Below are 25,839 nucleotides of genomic sequence, written 5' to 3'. Positions count from 1 at the left end.
TAGGAGAATTGTACAAAATACTTCAGTGTTTGACATTTATGAGTGACTCTACTATCCTAAAATCTTAATTGCTACAAAGGCCAGCAGGCAAGCTATCTTTACATGTTGGCTAGATTTCAAAGGGGAATGCAAAGCATATGTCTTTTAGGGGGAAAGAAGAAGCATGGAGATATTTTGTGTTTGAATAGAATTCATACGTTAATTTAAGTGTTTAATTATGAAATTGAGCCTAATAATTTTTACTGAAACTTCTGAAAAATTTCTCGAAATTAATTAAATTGGATTTGCAAACTATTTTATGCTAAAATAAAACTTACTAGATGGTATTTTACTCGGGATTGAGGCTTTTTGGAGACTGCTGATCCTTTGTTTCTTTGCTGGTTCCAATGACCCTAATCATTCACAGATCCAACCTTGAGGGGGGGGGAACCTTCCCATAGTGTTAATGACTTAGTAAGAAAAGAGAAGAATAATAAGAGAGAAAGAGTAATTGTTGAAGAGGAAAATAGACCTTCTTTTTTTTTAAGAAATATAGTTTTCCCTTTTCTCAAAATCCAAAAATTACGAAAATGAGCTTTACAAGATACATTCTCTGAGTTACAAAAATGTTTAGCAATAAAATTATAAAAAGTATTGTATGTATATATATATAGATAGATATATATATGGTGTGTGTGTAATAAGATAAAAGAAGAAAAAAAACCTAATACCGAAAAAAAGAGGAAAGAATTCAAAGTATTGAAAAGAATTTTGAAATAAAAGGAATTCCTTTTTATTCCTTTTGCACTTTTAAGGACTATTGGACTATTGGATTAAAAGGTAATAAATAAATGAAATAAAAAATAAGAATGAAAAAGAACAAATAGAAGTAATTGATGAGTCACACAAAAGACCAGTATTAAAGCAAATTTTACATGTGAAAATACTTTTTTCTGCTAATTCCTAGTCTTAAGAAAGTAGACAAATGGATGTTATTTCATCTAACATCATGCAGTAATAAAAAACCAGTACCAGAAAAGTAAGATGGAAAAAAATTGCGAAAGTAAATAGGAATAATTTTGGAATCTGCTGAAACAGAAAGATAACGTTATTTCCCAATACATGTAACCAAAATATCCAAAAATATTATTCCCTCCCTGGACCAAAAAACATGAAAATTTAGTGATGTATTTCAATTACTTCCATTCGAATTAATGTCTAAATACTGTTTTGAATTAAAATATTTAGAATGTATATGATACTGTTTTGAATTAAAATATTTAGAATGTATATAATACATTTTGTCGGAATTCAGCTTTTTAAAAATTTGATTCTTTAATAACTGTGGATAAGGTTACTGATCAAACATATCTTGTTTTCATAAAATATCATTTAAACTTTTATTTTGATGTTTCTTTCTTTTTAAATCATGTTTTAAGATTTCTTATTGTCCTTTACTATGATCAACAATTATCAATTTTTAGAATGTGTTTTAATAATTTTTATTTGATTTGATGTGTAAATAATATTTTATATTAATGTATTTAGTTATGTGTAAATTTTAAAGTTATCAGAATGGCCTTTCATGTACTTTGGTTTAGTAAGGTAACTGAATCAAATATACTTTTCCCTTCACAAAATATCATTTCAATGTTCATTTTAATGTTTATTTCTTCTTAAAAACATGTTTTCAAGAAATGGCCTGTATTTATTACATATTAAAAAAAAAATGGCAAAAGTACTATGCAGCTAGCCCATTAAATCACCACGAACAGACACACACACATGCGCAAAAAAAAAAAAAAAAAAAAAAAAAAAAAGAGAGAGAGAGAGAGTGCCTTCCGAAAATATGCCACACTATACCACAAATTCTTTCATCACATTTTATGTACATATTTATGTTACTTTTATTTCTCAATACACAAATTATGATATTTTTCGAAATTTCTCAAACGTGAAAGAATTTTTCTTCATTAGTTTTTACAGATGAACTAATTATGCTATTATTTAAAAAGTGTTAATTAAATTGTTTCAATTTAACAATGCACCAATCATAGTGGGATAGAACTGTTGTACACTGGTATCATTTGCCCAGGGTTCATAAACTCGGCAAATGGGCTAGTTATATACCAAAAATAGCCAAATTTGTATGAATAGAAACCACATGTTAGAATTCAGGAAAATAAAGAATCGCAAGTAGATTTACTTTACAGCTACAATGAGATACATAAAGCAATAATTTTTATTTTTGTACATTGTATTTGAGCATTCTTTTTAGCAGACAGAAAAACTAGAAATAAAATTGATTTCCTTAATTTTAATTATAGCAAATTAAGAAATGATATTTCTTGACAAGAATTTGAAAAGTTCTTCATTCTTATGAAGAAGACAGTGACCTGAAAAAAACAGAACTAATGATTTTTCTTTAATCTAAAACAAATAAGAGGGCAAAGAGCAGTTTGGGAAGAAGTTCTATTCAGTATACAAAATCTATTTGAAATAAGCTGTCAGCATTTAGTAGAGTTTTTGCACAAACAAATAATAGTTAATTTTTGGAATGCAACTAACATTCCGCCCAGTATACAGAGATAATTGCTCACCCTATATCATTATCAGTTAATTCATTAAATGCAGATTGGATCATCAGATATGTTTTGCTTCTTCCAGTGCCAGTTTACAAGTAAATGCAGTGGTACAGCTATTCAATAACATTTTAACTATATCATTAACATTACCTGTTGCTAATGTATTTGTTCTTTAAAGTCCTTAATCTCTTCTAAAAACAGTACCACAGAAGTCGCAGGAATGATGCACAGTTTGAAGTTACATGACATTTTTATACATAAATAAATAAAATTGAATTGATTAAAAAAATAAAATTGATTAAAATGCATATCGTTTAACAATTTCTGTTTCATTTGGAATAATATTTCAAAACTCATGTTTGTTAAGACCCAAGCCATATTTAACGGATCAGAGAGCTGTAGTTTGGTTATGCCAGCATTTTATACATCGATTTATACATATTTTGTTACCTTAGTATAAACCATTAGGATACTTATCCTGATAATTATAAACTGCATTTACATCTACAGAAGTATGATTAATATACTAATAGATGACAATTTTTAGTTCGTATTCAAATCATAAATTCCATTTTTATATAAATAGGTGCATAAAGCATAAAGTGAAGCAGTTTATTTCATTGTTTATCTTTTTTCAAAATTTAATTCCTTTAGCTATAATTTTTAATGGTAGACAATATTCTAAGCTATAGTAGGGCATACAAAATATTAGAAATAATAATTTATATCCTAATGTATGCCACCTGAAACAGAACGGGAGAACTCATCCAAATCATATACATATAGTTAAAACATTTTATATAATTTTTTTTTTTGGGGGGGAGGAATTTTTGGGTTTGTTTCATTTTTAATAGTGAATAGAATTATTAAAACATTTTTACTGTATTATCTCATTCATATAAAATTAGTAAAATCCACTAAATAATTTACACAGCTTTAGTTAGATACCTTAAAAAGTAAAAAATAATTTTTAGATACAGTAGTATTCTTGGTTATTTTTAGGTGGGAGTCCCACGATTTTAAATTTAGACACATATGAACAAAAATATTTTGAAAGTTAAAAAAAAAATATTTTAAAATTCATTTAACTGAAACCGTGAAAATCAAAAGAATTTTTTTTATGTTCAATATTTTACATTTAATCTATAAAATGCAGAAAAAAGAGAAAATCGATCAGTAAAAAAGGGTGATTAAAATTTAAGTTTCCAAAATCAATTGGCCTACCACTAAACAAATAGAGAAATAAAACTAAATAGTGTAAAAAAATTTATGTAGTGAAAAAAAAATTGATCCCTGTTAAAATATTGCCCAATAAAACAGGTTGAGTAATAAAAAAATTACAAGCATGGAAGCTAAAATACATCAAAAAGATTTCAGAAAAGTTCAGAAGTCAGATATTAATGAAACGAGTCTATACCAAGAAAAGAGATAAGAGATATGAAACCAATGCAACAAGTAGTTCTTACCATTTAGTAGTGGGGGCTTTAGTAGTCATTTAATGGCTTATTAATGGCTTATCGATCACTCTAAGGGGAAGTGAACATACCACAGTAGGCAGTGGCCCATCTTAGAGCGATTTTGGAAAAAGAAAGCAATTTTTTTGGGGAAAGTGAATTGTTAGCTGACAACACACCCATTTTTAAAGTATTTTGTTCGGAAGGACAAGCCCGTGAATGGGTTAAGAAATCCTTGACCAAAGCATCCTGTGACTCGTATAACCTTGCTTTCTTTCGTGAAAACAGGCATAATAGACTACTGAAAGAGCTGTATGCCCAAGATGCAAAACTATCTAAATCAGGTCCTGATTGCAAACTGATGTGCTAAAAGTACTTAATGCAAGTATCTTGGTGCATTAACAGACAGAAATGTATAACTATCTAAGATAATATAAGCAAATCTTCCTACTCCATGTTATTAAAAGTGCCATTATATAGTTTTCCTTTCATGAAATGTAGAATCTTCTGATATTTGCTTTTGGTTTGCATTTAAAATAATTTGTTAACGTTATAATTTTTCACCATTGGAACACAAATTTGATGTAGAAACTGTGGATGGCTGTATATTTCTTAGTGAATTACATTTTGTTTTATCTGTTGTTAATAAAATGTGCATATATGTTGAGAAGCTCATGGAGACCATTAGAATGTTTTTAAAGTTTTCTATATTCTGTTTGTATTGTAAATTTATTGATTATTTAAAATAGATTCTTATGCAGTTATTAAACTTGCAGAGATCAATTGCTTCATAATAATTGATTCCTCCAAATGCATGTTTGGAGAATGCAGAAAGGGTATATATTGTGTTGAATCAAATACGAGCTAGTCTTACGTATGTAAAATAAATTTGCATTTCCTTTTTTTTTACTTCCTTGTACGAAGTAAAAAGGAAGTATTGTAATCGCGAAAAGTTTCAGGCAGCATATTTCAACGAAAATATCCATTTTGACCACTATCGAATGCAATTTAACGATGTTTTTGCGTGATATCTGTACGTAAGGACAGAATAAAATACTCTTTTCCTTCAAAAAAATTATAAAACTGCTTTAAAATTAATTCTGAAGAGAATTTTTTGTGGCGTACGTACGTACATACGTTCGTACAGATGTTCGTACGTATGTACGTACGTACATATCTCGCATAACTCAAAAACGAGTAGCCTCAGAACGTTGAAATTTTGTATATAGTACTGCTATAACATGTAGATGTGCACCTCGTATTTTGGTTGCAGTCGGCAGCACCAAACGTATATAAATATATTTATATATATATCCACTCTATTACCCGGCTCAGTGATCTCAGTTTCTTTACTCTTATATGTTTGTAAATTGTACATATTTTTCTTTAAAAATGATTGAATTATATTGTTTTAATCTTCCGGTTAAGGATTTATGCCTTTAGTAAATCTGTGTGCAATATTTTTAGAATTATCAGCAATTTTAAAGTTGTTTAATTGAAGCTAAACCTGTTTTAATGGCGGCCATGGATGTTTACATTTGAAACAGGAGACTAGTGGATTTGTTGCCAATCTAGAGAAACTTAGCTTCGCAGCAACAAAGATAATGCATTCATTTATTATTGCCAATTAAATCATGCTTAATTCTTTCTGGAATTTTTCGAGGAAATAAGCGTTTGAGATTTACTTCGTAATTTTTAATATAGATATTTTGAGTTTTTATGTATTTTTGCCTTCTCGCGAAGTAAGAACTGAATTAATTAAATGAGAAATACTCAGGTCGTCTGTGAAAAACTGTTTCTTTTTGTTTTATTTGCTTAATTTCTTTTATACATAGTTCTATCTTTATAATAGTATTTGAATAGAACATGTGGCAACGATTAGATAATTCTTTAAATGATATACATTTTGTGCATTCTGAGTTATAATATGAATGAAATATAATACTGTTAAGTAAACCTAGCGTCAGAGTGTCGCTATGGTAAACAAAGTGAATTTTAAAGAATGTATTCTATTGTGGTTTATGCGCTGTCGGGTATGTTTAATTCAATCCAATAAGTTTAAATAAATAGCAAGAAAAAATGCGTATAATTTAATATTCCGTACAAGGAAGTCATATGGTGTACACATCAGATTTTTTAAAAAGCATTACAAGAAAAAGGAATAGTTTATTCCTTAAGACTTATTTACTCATATGAGCATTCTGAATGTTTTCTATAACAAAGTAATTAATTAGTCAAAATAAAAAATTAACAATTTTTTAAACATGTAAACTAAGCAATAATTGATATTAGAATTTTTTAATCTTTTATCTTGCATACAGATTTCAGAAGGATTATTTTTGATCCAGTCTAGTAGCTCATGAGTCAGTTGTTCTGATACATCAATAATTTAAAAGAAAATTAAGTTCCCATACACTTGCAGTAGTTATTATATAGTTGATGCAAACTTGTTATTTCCATATGATATTTTCTTTAATTTTTAAGATATGATTACAGAAACATTTTCATCATTTGTAGATGAAACATGTAATTAATTCTGATGATTTGATTTTCAGGGATCCTCCAATGGGAATGGAAAAGCACATTCCAGTTATTTTTCTTGATTTAAATGGTTAGTTCAATATTGATTAATATATCACTTTTATATAAGTTGTTATAGTGCAAAAGTTATTATAGAATAAAAATTATCTGCAACAACTAATTTGTAACATTTTAATATTTTCATTTCTTATGAAATTTCTTAAAAAAAAAATGGAATTGTAAAGATTAAATGCATCTGTTGTATAATAATATACATTTTTTTAGAATTTAATATTGATTGCTTTCTGTAATCAGCAGTTAATTTTAATTAATACATTTTCAACATTTTGAATTCTTTTAAAAAAGAAATTAGAATTTCTCTTTTATATTTAAAGATAAGATTTGCATAAAATAATTTAAATAAATATTACATATTATTACAAGCTAAAATCATTTACAAATATAAACAAAGTTAAGTAAATGAAATGATTGCTAAGTGCTCAATCCAACACAAGAAAATTCTTTCTTTAGATATTCAAAAAGGGGGTGTATCTTTTGATCATAATAACTATCACCAAGTAAAACTTTTCATTTGAAAGGTATACACTGTCTCGTGAAAGCATTTGTGTAGAATTCTGATGAATTAAATATTAATTGAAGAAAATATGAAATAAAATTTATTTTATTTTTTTACAAAATCTAACTCTGTTTTAAAACTTTTTATAAATTATTTGCTACTCAAAAAATATTTTTAGGATTTAATAAAGCAATTGATTTGTATAAATACAAGGATTAAAAATTAAAGTTTGTGATTAAATTTTTCACTGAGCAAATAATTCATATTAAAAGTTGTTAAATAACAACAAAAAAAAAAAATGTGACTTAAGTAAAATTTCTGAACTGCATTGAAGTACTATTTATTTTTAGCATAAATACTAAAAATGTATTAAGTATAATAGAAGTAAATTGTACTTTCTTTAGACTAAAAATTATTTATGATTTTATAATTGAAAAATGGGTTTGAAAAACGAACAGAGTATTTTTTTTTTTTTTTTTTTCCCCCGATAAACAATTGATACTTTGCAAAATTGCTCTCCTTTCTGTTACTGATTAAAAAGTCAAGAAAAATTTATATTGTTATCTATATTTGTTTATAAAATGTAAATCTTTATTTTTAGCTGATGATATGAGTGTACCTGTGAAAGGAGATTCTGAGATTCGTATTGCTGGAGCTAATTCCATACTTCCAAAGGAACATGGAAGTCAGTCCTTTAACCTGCCAATAGTAAAATATTGTGAAAAGGAGGTATGGCATTTGCTGAATAGTTTCAAAAGCTGATTTTTTTAATTTATGTAATCTTACTAATGAAGGACTTTGATACACATTTAAAAAATTTAAACTGTTTTTAAAATTGCATGCTTTTATTAGAAAAAACTACGATAATCAGTTTTGATCAGTGAAACATTTTAAAAAATTGTAACTATTTTAGAAGTTTAATATTGCTATAACTAGTAGCTAAAACATCACAGAGTGTATTTTTATATCATTATTGTTTTGTTTGATTCCTTCGTTTTCAAATTGCAGCACTTTCTTTAAACTTCTATAACAATTAGACTCATTTTGTATAGGAAAATATTTCTCTTCTTATTGTCTAGTTCTTTTATAATTGACTTTATAATAAATTATTTTAAGATCTTAGTTTAAAACAGAGTTTATTTTTAGGTATGTGCAACTGCAGCTTGGGATTCCTCTATTCATGATTCCATTCATTTAAACCGAGCCACATCACCCAACGACCGCATATATTTAATACTGAAAGCATCAGTCCGTCTTAGTCATCCTGCCACAATGGATGTCATGCTGCGCAAGCGACTTGCCATAAATGTGTATAAAAAACAGTCCATAGCTGACAAAATTAAGAAAAAAATTGTTCGCCAAGTAAGTATTTCTTATTTGCTCTCTGTACTTTTTTTTTAATATGTCATTGTAAGTCCTATTATGCAAAGCAATTTATAAAAATAAACTTTTCAAAATTAAGCAAAAAAATGTTATCTTGATTAAAATTTAATATTTTGAAAGTTTAAGTTGATGATAAATTTCATAAAGCATTTTTTTATGAACTCTGAGTTACAATTCAGAGATTTTTTAAATGTTATTATCGTTTTCAATAATGGGATTTCTTTGTGATTTTTTTATGAGGCACGTTTTGATTGCAATAGTTAAAATGTTATGAAATATCAAAGGCATAATATCTACTATTATCTTTCCATGGAGTTAAGCTCTGAAAGAAAAGTAATGTACCACAATTCACATAACTTCTTTACTTCTAAAAAATTAAAAGTTATATGCATCACTTCATGCATATCCAGAGTATCAAGCACTGTTTACATCAGAAATTCCTGTGCTCTGGTATTTGTTGACATATTGTGTTACCTATCAACAAGGAACTGGTCTTTAGTTAAAATTGTGAAGGGGCAGATCATTAAGTATTAATGCTAGAATACAAAATACGTTCTTAATTTATATCAGAACCCTTTTTTTTATACATTTAGGAATCATTTTAAGTTGGCTAATGAAATAAAAATGAAAAGCTATGTTTTTTAATGGTGTCATAAGTGTATGATGACATTTTGTTGTTGAATTTTTTCTTCCTGCTGTGCCAGTAGAGCTTAAATTATGAATTGCATGTCATTTCATTTTCGTAATTTTTGTGAAATATTTCTTTCATCCTTTTAGAAGTATATTGAATGTTAAAAAATCCATTGGTCCTTTAAGTAATTCACTTTAAGTACTTCAAGCAATCATTGCTTGAAGACTGTGTCATTGTAGAAAAAGAATGACCTTAGAATATAGTTATATATGCAGCTTAAAAATGCTATTATTATGAGGCTTTAGTTGTATTGACTTAATAATTTAAATTAACTTAATAATTTATAATTTTAAAGGTAAGGAAGTATGGAGAATTCAGAAATAAATTTAATATCAGAATAAAATATTTGAAAATTATTATATAAAATTTTAATTTTGGATTATATATTGAAGAAGTAGTCACCAAACTTATTTCTTCAAAGTGATTTTGTTGTCTATTGTGACTCCTTTATAACTGATTTTAAAATACTGACAGTTGCCCTATAATTTACCATACATCATGTAATGTAATTCCTGGATGTACATGTGTCTAAAAGTTGGGAATTTCTGATTTAGGTTGTGGTACATTTTAATTTTCGTTAAAATCAAAAAATTAAAATTTTTTGTACATTTAAAAGTTTTGTGATGATTTAAAAGAAATGTTTTTTTAATGTAACATTTCTTTCTGAGGCTTAATTTATGTTTTTGTGAAATCCAATTTTGTGTAAATAAATATATTTCAGTATTTTTATTCTGTAATAAAATTTAAAAAATTATAAAATCTACTTTAAATAATACCAAACCTGCTTTTAATACAACTTGCTTTTCCTTTAAAATGAGTGGTTTTGGGCACAGATTTATATACGTAGAGGTGCTCACTTATTATTTACAGCTCCTTTATTATGTTTGTTTTATCATTATTTTTTTAGTGTCTGTGGGGGCACCTGTATATTCAGGGTCAAACTGAAAACTACCTAGTAAGTGCTTCTTCATAGTAACGCTTGTAGCACTTTTTCTGGGAAGCTGGGTTCTTTAAAAATACTGCTCCTCCTCATTACTTGGAATAATTAGGTTTTTTAAGCTAAAATGTTTCTCTTTTTTATGCTTTCTGTGTTTTACCATTTAATATGACTACATTTTACTAACAAAGCCATCCTTTCTCCAAGCCTAATATACTCACAACAGATAATCTTGAACATGTATTATTGCAATTTATAATAAAGTGGAAACAAAGTATATTGTTCTATAGTGTAACTGTGATTATATATATTGTTTTATTTATGATTCAGCCATATTAGTTTTGAAAATTGTGTATTCATTTTATTTCAGGACACGCTTTTGCAAACTGGGGTCACATATGAAGTTGTGTCCAATATACCAAAGGTACAGTTTTGCTGTATATTGATGTCGTTTTTTTCTTTATATACTATCATGCTGCACATTTAAAATATGTTTATTTGAGATGATAAAAAAATTCCCATTCAATTCATATTTTTATAAACGTTTTTAATCAAGGTACGTAATACACAACAGTTTGTTTCTGTATCTAGTGCATTTCTTTATCATATTGCTAAAATGCATAACACAAAAAGCTTTTCACTGGGTGAAAAATATGAGTTCATACCACAGGGTACATAAAGAGATTAATTTCAAACTTGCTATAGAAACAGTGAGTAATTCAGAAAGAACTTATTTATGATCTAATGAACAAGGCTAAACATAAATATTAAAATAAATCCAGTGTCTTATATGCTTTATTTTGTGATGTTTCTAACAGTATGTAATTAATCATTGAGATGTATTTAAATTTGATGATAGGCTTCAGAAGATCCTGAAAATCGAGAAATGCTTGCACTTATGGCTGCCTCTGGTGAAGATGCCCATACGAATGATGGAGAAAGCTACATTGAAAAATACACTCGGGGTGTATCAGCAGTAGAAAGCATTTTGATGCTTGATAGACTAAGACAGGTGTGTTTAAGTAAAATATTTTATGTAACAGTTTAATTAGAATATTTTATTTTTAAATAGTAAGTGGAAATTTTATATTTTTGTGTGTGATAGGTTCGACAGTATTTGTATTTCTGTTAATAATTGTAATAATCTATTAAATAATATATTCTATCTGTTACTGCATCATTACTATTAATGCTTTCTCCCTACAAATTTTAGGAAGTGGCTGTAAAAGAATTGCTTGCAGCCCAGGGCAAGCCTTTACGGAAGACAGCAAGTGTGCCAAATATTGCTCATGTAAGTGTCTCTGCAGTTTTTAAATCAGGACTGATATGGTCTTTGAAACATTCTTAGGTTTTCTTTTTTGGAAACATTTAGGTCCTTAAAATTTCTTAATATTGGTTAAAATCGGCAAAAGGTCCTTAATTTTACTCATCTGATATTGTTGTTTGCTATTTTGAATGTGAATTAGCATTTTGGAGGAATATTTTTCGGCAATACAGTGACAAATATGTATTTGATTTATTATCCTTTGAATTTGTTCCTACTTCTAATGTAAACAGTGCTATACTCAGTTTCTGAGGAGGAAGTGAAATGTAAACACTTTGAATTTTTTTTTTTTTTTTTTTTTTTTTTTTTTTTTTTGCAAATGAAGAATTCATAAAATATCAATAAAAAAAAACTTTTTCTTTCTGGGGATATGAATCCTTTTGTTGAACAGTGCTAAATTTGGTGTATTGTTTCATTTTTACAATTTTAAAGTCAATTTGTAGACAACATTTTTCATTCGAGATTTCTGAATTTTTTATGGTTTGCTTTTATAAACATTTAATAAATATCAATAAAATTATGGTAATGTATTAAAATTGTATTTAAGATATAACATTAAATAAAATATTTTTATTTTCCCTTGTCATATTATTAAGTGGCATTACTTTCCATTTTGATGTCTTAAGAATACTTTGAGACCGAAAAATAAGCAAAATAATAAATGCTATAAAGCACAGTTTCTGAAACACTTCTTGGCAGAAGAAAAAAATAATAATAAAATAAATAAATAAATAAATAAAAATAAATAAAAAAAAAAAAAAACCTGGAAAGCCTTCAGATTTTATATTACGTCCAAAAGCACTTTTTTTTTTATGTTTTGTGTGTTACCTTTATTTATTAAATATCCTGTTCCTGGCACTTAAACCACATAAAATTCAATTCAATAGCAATATGACAAAATATTTAAAAACAGCATATCTTCAGAATTTCCAATACACAGTTTTGCGCACTGGAGATAAAAGTATTTTTTTCTGTACAATGTTGCTATTGCTCACTATGAAATCGTTGAGTTTGTTAATAAAAAATTTGTTAAAATTTTACAGAATTTGAAATAGATAATAAAACAAACTCAAAATTCAGGCTACTGATTGCCCATGTTCGGTTGGAGAACTACGTTATTCAAAATCTGATGGCTCTAGGTACCATTGTGTTTTCTTAATGTGAGAAACATTCATGAATTCATACAGAATCTTTACTATTTAGTTTCTTTAAATAAAATGCATGGCAATAATGTTTGGTGGCAACAGTTTGAAAAATGAATCAATGCAAAAAATGAAGTGATACACAATGCCGTTTTGAGACTAATAGCCCTTTATGTCTAATGCATCTTTAGGCTAAAAATTTTTAATTAATTTCATATAGCTCTTTTTAAATTTTTTTCATGGTTAGAGGTTTTTCTCATGTAAATGTCTCAGAATGTACAAATGTGCATCAGTTTTCTCTGCAAGATTCCTTTTACATCTTTATTCTACAACCCCTCTCTACAATGTTTTCATGGTATTCACACATAATGGATATATTTTGCAGTTTTACAGGAAGTTTTCAATGAATTTCGTATTTTTTTGCAGAATTTCTGGAAGAACAGTGAAAACAGTTATTTGAATCTCCTACTTTTGATCCTAGAAGTCTTTCACTGAAACATGCATTTCTTTCATTTATTTTCTCCTCTTTTCACTAGGCATAAAGATGGAAAATTGCAAAATGGTTTTTATTCTATCACATGGGCTGGCACTTGTAGAAATGAATTTTTCTATTAATAAAAATTTTTAAAAGATTAATTTATATGTCTCAGTGCATCATATACAGGGCTTGCAGTAGGCATTTTGCCACCTGATACAATCTCTTTGGGTCCTAAATTCTGTTGCCTGGTACCTTTCAAAATTCTGAAATTTTTGCTGCCCTTGAATTCTGTTGTCCAGTGCCTGTCTTAAATTCTAAAAATTTTTCCACCATTAGATTTTATTGCTCGCTGCTTCACTAAATTCCAAAACTTCTGCCGCACCGGCTCTGGCACTAGCCCTGGCCATGTCATATTTATTCTCAATGCTCATATTACTAAAGAAATAAAATTAGCAGTTTCTTCTATTTATTGTAAATACATGCAGTCTTTTTTAGCATAACAGAAATCTTTAATTAAATCTGAAAATTTTAAAATGAAGAGGAAACTTACCAAGGAAGAAGTTTATTATATGAAGAGAAAGAAAATTTTTCTTCAAAAGTGTACTGTTGCAACATTAACAAGTAGCTTTTAATGTATAATCTATAATTATCCTAGTTTTAATGTATAAATATCCTAGTAGCATTTCAGAGTCAATTTCATAAATTATATGTATAATATATATCTGTTATTTTAAATTATAAAATGTTCTTATATTATGATTTTAATAATGCTTTTTAATAGCGAATATTTTTAAAAAGTAAAAGAAAAATTTTAATAGTAATCTTGTAAATTTATGATGACTAAGGGTATCTAACTACCTAATTTAATTACTTGTAACTAACTTTTAGAAGTTCTCTGCATATTAAGGTTAGTTACAGCCTTTCATCAATCCTTACTGTGGATGCAATGTGCAACACAAAAATGTAAAAATTAATGTAAAACTTTATTTTATCTTTTAATTAAATCTAAAATAATCTTAATATATACTTATATACGTGAGAGAGGCTAAAAGCCTAAACTGAATTACAAAACTTAAAGGCAGAACTCGGTTGTTTTGTTGAATATTTCTAATAGTCAATAATACTGTGTGGTGCAGTTTGAACTGCATAATAAAGAAGACTGAATCATTAATTTTTCATAGTCACATATTCAGAAGAGGAGACGTTAAGTAAATCAAGTAGATGGACTTATAATGCCATCTTTTGGCAATATCAACCAATATTTCTCAAAAAGGTTAAATACAGTACAAAGTCTTTAATCTGGACATCCATAATCCGGAATGACCAGATCTCAAAGCTACAAACTTTCTGCATAGCATTTACGAATGTGCATAATACCTTCATGCATGCACGTTTAATGTATAACGGATGATATAAGCTAGGCTAAAATTATCTAATTATCTATTTCAGTTAATGTTGCAAATTGCATTGTTCCTTAATCTTCTAATTGGATCCGGCTTATTATTTTTTGCAGACTGTTAGAGCAATTTTTTAAAAAGTAAGCTTGAACTTTTGATTATGTGAAAAAGAGTTTCTGATTCTGGAGCTGCCAAAGGATATACAAAGTGAAAGCATGTTTCGATGTCCATCAAACAAAAAGTGAAATTGCTGCAAAAAAATGGATAAAGGCATGAAGAAAGTGACAGAGAGTATAGTGAAAACGAAAAAATTTCGATTGGCAAGTTATTTGGTATTCTCGGCACAGCAATTACAGGACTTGAACAGCGGAACTTTGTAACTGAACAAGAAATTATGTCTGTTTATAGAATTAAAGAGAAAGTATTAGTACATAAAGCGAAACAACTTAAACAACTTATATTGAAAGAAATGGTTTATAAAGTAAACAAATAATTATTAAGCTTTTTTTTGTAAATTTTGATACCCTTTAGATCATAATTACTCTTTATTTCAAATATTACGGTTTCATATTTTCAATTTTATAATTTCTGCATGCCATCTTACCAGATTTAAATTGATGATCTATAATCCGAAAAAACCCCTAATCCAAAATCGCCGAAGTCCTGATGAGTCCGAACTAAAGACTTTGCACTGTATTAGTTTGTGTTAAATAATAATTTATCCTACTTACATATCTGTTGTAGTCTTAGAATGGTGCCACAAAAGTGCAGTTTGAGCATATATAATTGCTTTAATTCACTCAATTACCATTTGCTAATAGGTCTTTAATTTATTTCATGAATGGTTCTTAAAGGTATGAAAATTTCATATGTAGGAATCTTGTAAATTTATTTTTGATCACTAATTCACGGTAGAAATATAGTTTTTTTCCCCCCTTTAAGAGAGTATATTTAATATATTTTGTATTCAAAACGAGGTTTGTTACATAGTATGACCACAAATTAGTATGAATATCATGGTCTTTCATTTCACAAATATTTGAAAAACAAAGTGTAATGTGCAAAAGTACTTTGGAAATAAAAAACTGCTGCACTGAAGGGTCCAGGTTCGAATCCCGGAGAAGGCATGTATGTAATTTGTTTGTCCCTTCATAGGAGGCAACTGTGGCCCACATATTAGGTGCCTCTATAATAAAGAGACTACCACTTGCAACCTTAGTAGCAGCCAATGCCTATAAATGGTTAGAGTGCGCCATTGGGGGGGGATTTGTAAATTAATTAAAATTCTATTTTTATATGTGATATATTTCATCCTTAAAAATTACATTTGTTAGAATTGAAATTGTTTTTCTCTAAAGCAAAATGCGAGTTTTGTTATGGGTTATTAATTTTCTGCTAATGTAATTCCATCTTAGAATTATTATTTTATTTTATATTGTGTGAGATGTACAGGGTGTTTATAAAGTCCCAGATCCATTTTGATGTTTAATAACTCATAAAATAAGGAAGATATAAACAAACTTATGGCATTTATTGATGGAATAACTTGTATATTTTCCTTTTCAGGTTTGAATATCTTTACTGTTGTAAATATCGTTTGCGCAGGTGGTTAATTTCAGATAATTTCATTTTCCAGTCTAAATATCTGTACTTTTCTAAATATTGTCTGCTTATTAATTGCATTTTTCTCTTTTTTTTGGCAACTATTGAAATGTTATGTTTACTTTTGATGTGTTTGTTCTAGTACTTTTGTATGTGATGTTTTATTTGACCGTATATTAAGGAGAATGCATATACCACAAGAGAAAGTGCAGATTTTATGGTGGTTCATAGAAACGAAATCCATAATGCAAACACAGAGAAATTGCTGAAGAACTTACCAAAAAGATCCTCCATCCAAAAGCTGCATCTTGCGGTGGAAAAAGAATTTTCTAGAAACTGGAAGTATCGCAGATAAGAAATGTTCTGGACGTTCCTGCACAAGTGATTTTGATGTTGAGCACGTTTTACAGGAAGATGGATTGGGTGAGGAGGTCCAATTCCTTGGCCACCCAGATCACCTGATGTGACTTTTTCCTTTGGGGATTTGTAAAAGACAATGTTTACAGGAGGAGAATGTCAAGCATTTCTGATCTAAAAGCCAGAATTACAACCACAATAGCCTCTGTGGATACCGACATGCCTGCCGGTACCTGGCGTGAAATTGAATATCGACTTGATATTCTCCGTGCGACAAAGGGAACACACGTGGAAGTTCATTGACAAGGGTCATGAAACTTTTTGAGTCTGTCTAACCATTTATGTTATTAATTTTAATCTATCTTTATTATTTTATGAGTTACTAAACATCAAAATGTTTCCGGGACTTTATAAACACCCTGTATTTCTGAATATTAATTTAAAAAAATTTTTTATCTAATGTCTATTCAGAAAATATTGTGGTTCTTCCAGTGATCAAACTGGTGATTCTACCAAGTCTACTAAATACTGGAGTTGATCTGGGTTCAATGCATGGCTAACTTGCTGGGTGCATGTTGAATTTCCTGATTTTCTTCATGTATAACATGAATACAAGCAAATTTTCCTTAAAAAATCCTTCACAAACGCATCTCTCCCCTTAGGCAAAAGCCCTTCTATGCTTTGCCATATTCAGATAACCTAACCTAATCAGAAACTATGATTCTGCATTGAAATGTTTTAAAAATGGATCTCAATACATTAATTGTCTATATAGGTTCTTAGAATGGAACAAAGACTCGATACAACATTCCCACAGAGAATGGATCCCAGTGCACGAGCAGATTCAGCTTGTGAATTAACTATGCAGTCTCCAAATGATGACTTCAAACAGAGAAATGTATCCAGTCCTTTAACAAGTACACCATTTGGAAAAGAAAAACCATCCATTAGCAATGGAGAATCTCCAGTCACTTCTCCATATGGCTTAAGTAAGTAAGACTTTTACACCAGAGAATCTGTTTTATTTTATAAGTTATTGTTATTTTTATAGTGCTTTTATGAGCATCATTTTCAGTAATTGTATCAGTTGATTTCTAGATGATTGTAAAATGTAATTAAATTGCATAATTTTGATATGATATTATTTGATTGAGTAAAAAAGGAAAGTTTTGGGGAATAATCTCCATTCTTATCCAAGTATTCTTTTCAGGCCACTGAGATCTGTAGGGATATAATTTCATTATGCTACAGATTTTTAAAGGTGCCCTGTAAGTTTTGTATGGAAGCCAAATCAGAATATTTCCTTGGCCTATTGATTTGCTCAGTGTCTTTGGTTTAAAAAAACTCAGAATTCATCAACCACATTTGTTTGATGTAGTCATCATCATTCATAAAAAGAAAGTCAAATCCCTATTCTGAACCACTTAAAAGGGCCATATATAGGCCTAATAATTATCTATCTCAATGTTTCTGAATAGATCCAAATCCTTTATCAAACATGCACAGAGAAATATAATTCTTTAATCATTATTGTTCTCCATATCATCATATCTGTTGTAACAGATCAAATTTCCTAAAGTTGATGAAAATATGTCATAATTATTTGCTCCTCCAGATATAAATATGTTTATAATTCGATACCAAACTTAACCTTGGTTTAAGACACAATAACACGCCGAATAAATACTAATTCAGAAGTCAAACAACAAAAATCAGCATTATATTTACCAAATTTTCACAGGACTAGTTTCGATGGTTTTACCGAACCACCATCTTCAGCTGCAAAACCTTCAGCTGCAAAAGGTTTTGCAGCTGAAGATGGTGGTTCGGTAAAACCATCGAAACTAGTCCTGTGAAAATTTGGTAAATATAACGCTGATTTTTGTTGTTTGACTTCTGAATTAACCTTGGTTTATTATTGAATGGAACATTTTTTAACTATATCTGCCAAAACTGCCGAATGAGAAAGAATAACAGCAGTGATTATTGACATAAGAACTAGTTTTCTTTAAAATGTCATCTGCTGGCAGATAGAACAGTTTGTTTAATTTTATGATGTTGTTATCTGATTTTTGGTTTAAAGAAGAGACATAAAGGAGCAATGGCATTCTGTTTGTGCAGTTCAGCAAGTTTAATGACAGTTATCAAGCAGATTAATAGTCAGTTAGGGGCAGTTTAGTGGCAAAAAACATATAACATTTCTTAATCATTTCCTTTACTCACCAGATTTGGTACTTACAGACTACTTGCTGTTCCTGAAGTTTTGCCCTAAAAATGCAATTTTAGAGATATTTCATGTATTCAGGACATGTAACGAGGTAATTAAAAGACATTTCAATGGCTGATTATTATAAAGGCATTCGGATACTCCAGAAAGTGGCAAATTATCCTGAACATGCCAAAACCATGCATAGTATTAGTAGGAGTGTGGATTTACAAATCATGACATTTTTATTCGTTCAGCCATAAAATTTTACACACACTGTGTGTGTGAGATAAAAAATATGTAAATTATAGTAATTGTAAATTATGTAAAGTATTTTGTAGTACATGTAAATCATTATTATTATTATGTAAATTATTAACTTAGCAATGACCCCTTAATACTTACTGTTAATTTGTTATTTCCCCTCTTCATTCTAAAAATAGTAACCTTTTTTTTGCACTGTGTCATTTTGAGACTAATTCATTTCATGTGACTCTTACATAATGCTGCTGATATAACTCATTAGATCGCTTTCTTGTTTTTGTAAGTCTATAGAAAAGATTCAGGGTCTTTTAATAGCTTACAGCTTATTTTAATTCTCTCATTTTCCTATGTGCGCATGACATCTAAAGATGTCAGTTCTTCTATTCAGCTAGGTTCTGCGTTTGCACGTATAGCGAACATGAACACCTCTACTACGTCACCTGATACTTCCAACAACAACTCCACAATTGTGACTTCTGAACCGCAACTGATTCATGCTTTGAGTAATAAAATTACTCTATCTAATGATGCCTCTTCTACCAGACAAATTGTCATTGATATCAAAAATGCTCTGAATCAAACACCTTCTGAACGTCCAACTGAGATTGCAAACGAACTTCATCTTTTATTTGCAAAAGCAATTAATCAACTTCGTGAACAAGAAAATGCACAAGCTGCTCAAACTATTAACGAGCTTAAAACTAATAATGATCAACTTCAAAAATAAATTCAAGACTTAAAACAATTCTGCGAATCCATACAGAATGGAGGAGCTTTTTCTAAACAAAGAAAAAGACATCATAAACGATCTACCAACTCTTCAGATAGTGAAAATGAAGACAGTAATTTGAAAATTAAAAATTAATTTCAACACTTGGAATCAAACGATGATACCGTGCAACTTGAAGAATCTGTGAATAATGTAGAACCAACTATTAGTCAGCAAGGTACAAGGGCTTCTACATCCAAAATAAATAAAAAGAAACCATCAGAGAACAAACAATCAACAGAAGGACAATCTCATAATAGCAATAAAGTCCCACCCATTATAGTGGATAATGTGACTAAAGCTGATGAGTTTCCTGCTAATTTAAGCAAACAAACTGGCAAAAAGATTATGGGAACACTTAAAGGTGAAAAATTACATATTGAGCTCCCTGATATTGATACTCACCGCTACGTCCGAAAAATAATTGAAAAAACTAAACTAAAAGCTCGCACTTTCCAACTACCAGATGAAAAAGTGCTTAAAGTCGTTATCCGAGGTTTACCAACTACGATGAACACTAACTATATCGTCCGAGAATTAAATAACCAAGGATTTAAAGTTAGCTATATAACCTTAATGCGTAATAGAAAAGAAAATAAACCAATGGCTCTCTTTTTAATTCACATTCCAAAAACGGACTCTGCCACGAAAATCTTTGAGCTAAAACACATCAGACATATGAATATGTCTGCTGAATACTTGAAACGGTAGCCCGGCCCATCCCAATGCTATCGATGTCAGCAATCTTTTCATAGTTCTCTTCTGTGTACTAGAGACTGGGTTTACGTACATTGTGGAGATAACCATGAACCCAAAACTGTCCTGTTGACAGGAATAAACCTGCAACGTGTTATCACTGCAAAGGGCCACATCCGGCAAATTTCTCTCAGTGCCCAGCAAGACCTCAACAAAATAGATTAAAATTTACTCCCAGCCAACCTCCTATCAGAAATCCATGGAATCTGCATAAAGAAGATTTCCCTCCTCTCAGCACAAATCTAGAAAATAATCAAAATGCGCACTTCGCTGAACCCCAAGAAGCAAATAATTCGCTCTCAGAAATTTTCAATCTTGGATCTTTAAAAACTATATGGACTACAATAACCGAAGGCCTAAAGGAAATGAAAAAAACAAAAATCTGCTATTGACAAAATCAGCATCATAGTTAACATCATTGATAAAGTCTGCATTTACATTTAATATGCCTAAAAACTTCAATATGAGAAGCTTTAAAATTATTTTCTAGAATGCAAATGTCTTAAATAACAAAAAGGATGAATTGGGTGATCTTATTCTTGAACTAGAACCGGATGTTCTGTTAATACAAGAGTCTCACTTACAACCTGCAAGCAAAGTACTTTATGCAAATTATGCTACTTTCAGATCTGACAGAACTACAGGGCGAGGAAGTGGAATTATTACTTTCGTTAAAAGGAGTATACAGCTTCAACTTAAACAAAACCAATCTACTTCTTTTGAGAGTAATTCTATTGAAATTGAAATTGAATCTAACAAATTCATAATCTCCAATATTTATATTCCACCGAATCATAGACCAATTATGGCTGAAATTGAACATCTTTTGAGCTCTAATTATCCCTCTCTTGTAGGTGGCGATTTTAATATGAAACATGAATGGTTGTATCCTGGTGCAAGCAATAGAAAAGGTACTGAAATTTTCAATTTGATCCAGGATAGAAATTATGTTATACATGCTCCTGATGAACCAACACGTTTTGGTTACCATAAGGTCGCAGCATTGGAATTACCAGCTGAAATAAATATTCTCAAATTCTGACAGAAACTATACCAGGAAATCCTTGCATTAGCAGTAAAGAAGCCTTAGACACGGAAATTCAAAATTTTACCAACAGTGTTGAACAAGCTTTAAGTTCTGCTACCAATAAATTCATCAGTAATCATCCTTTTCTTCCTCTTCCGAATAACATCAGGCAAAATATTAAATATAAAAGGCAATCTACTAGAGACCCAAGAATTAAAGCTCACTTAAACGCTCTTCAAAGGACCATTAAAAAAGATATCGGGGAATTTAAATCTTAGTGATGGAGCAACTTCTTAAACACTCTTGCTACTAAAGACAATTTCCTCTATGACATTGCTCGTAAATTCAAAAAGCCTTTCAAGCAGATTCCTCCACTTGCAATGGACTTGTTTATTCTGATGAAGATAAAGCCAATACTTTCGCTGACATTCTTGAAGATATCTTTACTCCCAATGCTTCCCCATATGATAATGATCAAAGTCAATAGAACAGTATATTCTTTCCTTAATAGCCCTGGACCACCTAATTTCACCTTTCTTGCTTCTCCGAGAATTGTTGCAAATTTTATTAGCTCTTTAAAAACTAAAAAAACTGCTGGATGTGATGGCATTACTTCCAAAGCACTCAAGCATCTTCCAATTAATGCAATTACGTGCTTAACTAAAATAATTAACTCAGTTATCAAGCTCTCTTATTTCCCAAAAGTATGGAAACATGCAGTTGTTGTTGTCTTCCCTAAGCCTCATCAAAGTTCTACTTTTCCTCAAAATTATTGGCCTATCAGTTTACTTAGTCAAATTTCTAAAATTGCTGAAAAATTATTCTGTTTTATATTAATCGAATCATGCCTCCTAGCTCTTATACTCCTGATGAACAATTTGGATTCAGACATCTGCACAGCACTAATTATCAGCTTCTCCGCGTTATCAATTACATTACTGATGGATTCAATTGCAAATTTCCTACCGATGCAATTTTCTTAGCTATTGCCAAAACCTTTGACAGAGTGTGGCACCAAGGACTTATATTCAGACTAATTCAGCTCAATTTTCCGAACCACTTTATTCGACTTATTGCCTCTTACCTCAGAATTCGCACTTTTGCTGTCAAAGTTGGAAACACCCTCTCAACTATTGGAAATATTACTGCAGGTGTCCCTCAAGGCTCTGTTCTCTCTCATTTTCTTTACAATATTTATACTCAAGACATTCCAAAAAAATCTCTTATTATCACCTTATTTGCCGATCATACTGCTATCCTATCTCAAGCTTCAACCATCAATACTATACAAATTTTTCTACAAAACTATTTGGAGCTTCTTGAAAACTGGATGATGCTGTGGAGAATTGCCATTAACACTGACAAAACCAAAGCCATTATTTTCAGAAAAGGACAAACAAACTTCCTTCCACCTAATCCCATCTTCTTTGACGACGAAATTCAGTGGACAGATCAAGTGAAGTATTTCGGAGTCACACTTGACAAAAAACTCACTTTTCGGCAACATTTACACAAAACTGTCAGGAAATTCAATATCTCAATAGCTACTATGTGTTCTCTCCTCAGCAGACATAGCAATCTGACTATCAACAATAAGCTTATTTTATACAAGTCCATCCTTAGACCTACTTTACTTTATGCCAGTCCGGTATGGGGACATGCCGCTAAAACCCACATAAAAAAGAACCAAAAAAATTCAAAATAAAACCCTTCTTGAAATTATTAATGCACCCTGTTTCATCCCAAATTCATATATTCACGGAGATCTTCAAATTGATACTATACAAAATTATATAAAAAAACTTGCAATAAATTTTTTCCTTTCTGTACTCTTACATCTAAACAGCTGTATTAGCTCTTTGCGATGCTCACCTTTTCCTAGAGCAAAACACAGATATCCTTCGGATATTCTAACCTAACATTTTGTTAATTATTTGAAGCACCTACTACCTTACTGATCCAACTTTTTTTCACATTGCTGGTCTATTTTCATTCATTTCATCTTTCTTCGCCGACTGATGGCGAGCAGCTAAGTGAAATATCACATTCTACCATCTTGATTCTTCATATTTTCCTTTTGTTGTTCCAGACATTCTTTTATCTGATGCAGAGTAAAAGCGTGCTGTCGTGTGCTGTCACTCTCTTTCCATTCGACACAAGCAAGTAAATGGAACTGAAACTCAAACAGCCAATAATAATTTTACAGCAGTATCAATTGTGCAGTCAAATGCATTGACAACCAAAACTAGGTTATTCTGAATTAAGATTTCATCCTGAACACTAGTCACTTGCTTTCTACATTTCAGCCTAGCTGGACTGCTGCTCTCTTCTAACTGCAAAGTTATCAAAAATCTAAACATTTTAAAATAAGTGCACTTAGTGTGCGAAGTTCTTTGTGGCTGCAACATGTTCTTTAAAATAAAAGTGAATATTTAATCTGCTTCGGCTTTCCAATTTGCTCTTTAGTATGGATTAATAGCTACAAATGCAGTATTTCTACAATTATGCTATCAATGCTTCACCATCATTACATCTGGGTTTGCTTCATTACAATGAGTGCGTGCTTTATTAAAATGAATGAAATGCCATGTCTCCATATATGTCATGTACTCTTTCTACAACATCATTACTTCTAAGTTTGCTATTCATTCATTACCTGGAAGGTTGCTATTACTGTTTACAAAACAAAAATATATGTTCTAGAAATAAACTAGAAATGCTGATAATAAATTTATTGTCTTGGTATATTTTACAACATCTGAAGATAAGTTATATAGACACAAACAATGTTATGGACAACTTCTAATTTGCACTGTGTATGCCAGTCACCAATAATGGTGTAAATAATCCATAGCAAACTTCTGCAATGCATGTGTCATTCATAGTTAAATGATTGTTTACCAGGGTCTGTCATTTGTGTTACACAACATAAAATATGAAATTTTTAGTTAATAAAAATTTTCATAAACAGAATAACTAATTTTCATAAAATATAATGTTTAGGTACACTTGTGTGTCCATCTGTACTGTGGAGTTCTAGATTTCAAGTACAAAGTGCTCAGAAAGTTTCAGTTCACATGCCTTTTTGTATGTTTTGGACTTAATTTTGATTCAAAGGAATAAGAAGGGAAGTAGAGTGTGTGCCTGTGCATATGCGCCAAACATCTAAGAGATGCGGCCAGTATTGTGCTTTGTCTGTTACAAGTGCATGAAAATGCTGTGGTCTGTGAAGCAGTAAGCTTGATCTCCGGATATCAAGAGACTGGGTTGGTGGCAAATGTCTAGCACTCTAGCCAGCCAACAAAATTAGATGATGAAAAGCTGTTGACATTTCAGACACTTTACTTCAAAGCCTATTCAAGTCCATCAAGAAACTTACTCAATAACAACATATTGATGTTGCAACTGTCCATTTGGCAGTGAGGAAAATATTGCAACTCTTCCCATTGAAGATAATTGTCAAAACAGGATTTCAATCAGCTGATCATGGCAAGTGCATGCTTTATTGTGACTAGTTCAAGCACTTCATTACCAAGGAGGCAGAAGACAGATTTGGATGTGACCTTTTTTATTGATGAAGGCTAGTTTCACTTGTTGAGATATATCGATTCCCAAATAACCTTCCTGATTGCATCATGGCCGGATCTTTCTCGACCAGACTGTGAACACTGATTGTTATTGCAATAACATCCAGTAAAAGTTTGCTGTGCAACTTGCTAAGAACAAAATTGCTCATGAATGATTGCAACAGTACAGAGCCATGGCTCATCTTGCTTGTGAAACAATAGCATTCTTGGAGATCTTCTTCACTGACCTCCTGATAACCAAAAACTGTGGCTGTCAAGGCTACCTGACTTGACTCTACTGTAATTCTATCTCTGGGCTATGGCAAAAAATTTCATGTATGAGGCAAAGCACAATCCCAGGGAAAACTATATCATCCAGTTCAACTATGATATTACATCACAAGAACTGCACATGATACGGAAATGTGCAGTCAGCTGTAATTTGTCATATTAAAGGATAATCCAGCCATTTTTGTAATGTTATTTTAATATCTGGAATACAGTTTTCATGTATTATTGAACAGAAACATAGTATCAGGATTTATAGGATGCTTAATAACTCATCCCATACACACTCTTAAAATCTTGTACATCTTAGAGAAGAAACTTAGCTGCATTTTATTAGGAAGTATTAATAAGGCAGTTTACTGCAGCAATATACAGGGTTTATATAAAAGGTATCAGAAACAATTATTTTCTGACATTACTGTATGTCAGAGTGCGCTCACACCAGGCATGCTCAGTGGTGGAGGATGTGACCTTTAAAAAGTGTCAAATTCCAATCGCCTGCAAGTGTTCTTACAGGTTGGATTGTGTTTTTAGTGG

At 30.3% G+C, this 25,839-nt stretch overlaps 1 protein-coding gene across 3 annotated transcripts in view; it reads left to right on the top strand.

Annotated features, from left to right (window-relative positions):
* Positions 1 to 25,839, top strand: part of Khc-73 (Kinesin heavy chain 73) — a 369,120-nt gene that overhangs the window by 318,733 nt on the left and 24,548 nt on the right. For 2 of the 3 annotated variants that reach the window (XM_085815982.1, XM_085815984.1), the window contains exons 26-33: positions 6,574 to 6,629; positions 7,717 to 7,844; positions 8,262 to 8,477; positions 10,097 to 10,144; positions 10,497 to 10,550; positions 10,986 to 11,138; positions 11,340 to 11,417; positions 17,202 to 17,415. In XM_085815982.1, coding sequence (XP_085672108.1) covers positions 6,574 to 6,629; positions 7,717 to 7,844; positions 8,262 to 8,477; positions 10,097 to 10,144; positions 10,497 to 10,550; positions 10,986 to 11,138; positions 11,340 to 11,417; positions 17,202 to 17,415 — 947 coding nt within the window. The remainder of the gene's footprint in view (positions 1 to 6,573; positions 6,630 to 7,716; positions 7,845 to 8,261; positions 8,478 to 10,096; positions 10,145 to 10,496; positions 10,551 to 10,985; positions 11,139 to 11,339; positions 11,418 to 17,201; positions 17,416 to 25,839) is intronic. The other variant, XM_085815983.1, reaches the window with a different exon arrangement.

This window comes from Stegodyphus dumicola, chromosome 4, assembly GCF_044657685.1.
Source record: "Stegodyphus dumicola isolate Sdum_Otavi_A_Nest chromosome 4, ASM4465768v1".
Taxonomy (NCBI): domain Eukaryota; kingdom Metazoa; phylum Arthropoda; class Arachnida; order Araneae; family Eresidae; genus Stegodyphus; species Stegodyphus dumicola.
The sequence above is the reverse complement of the archived record's forward strand: the minus strand, read 5'-3'. Positions and strand labels throughout refer to the sequence as shown.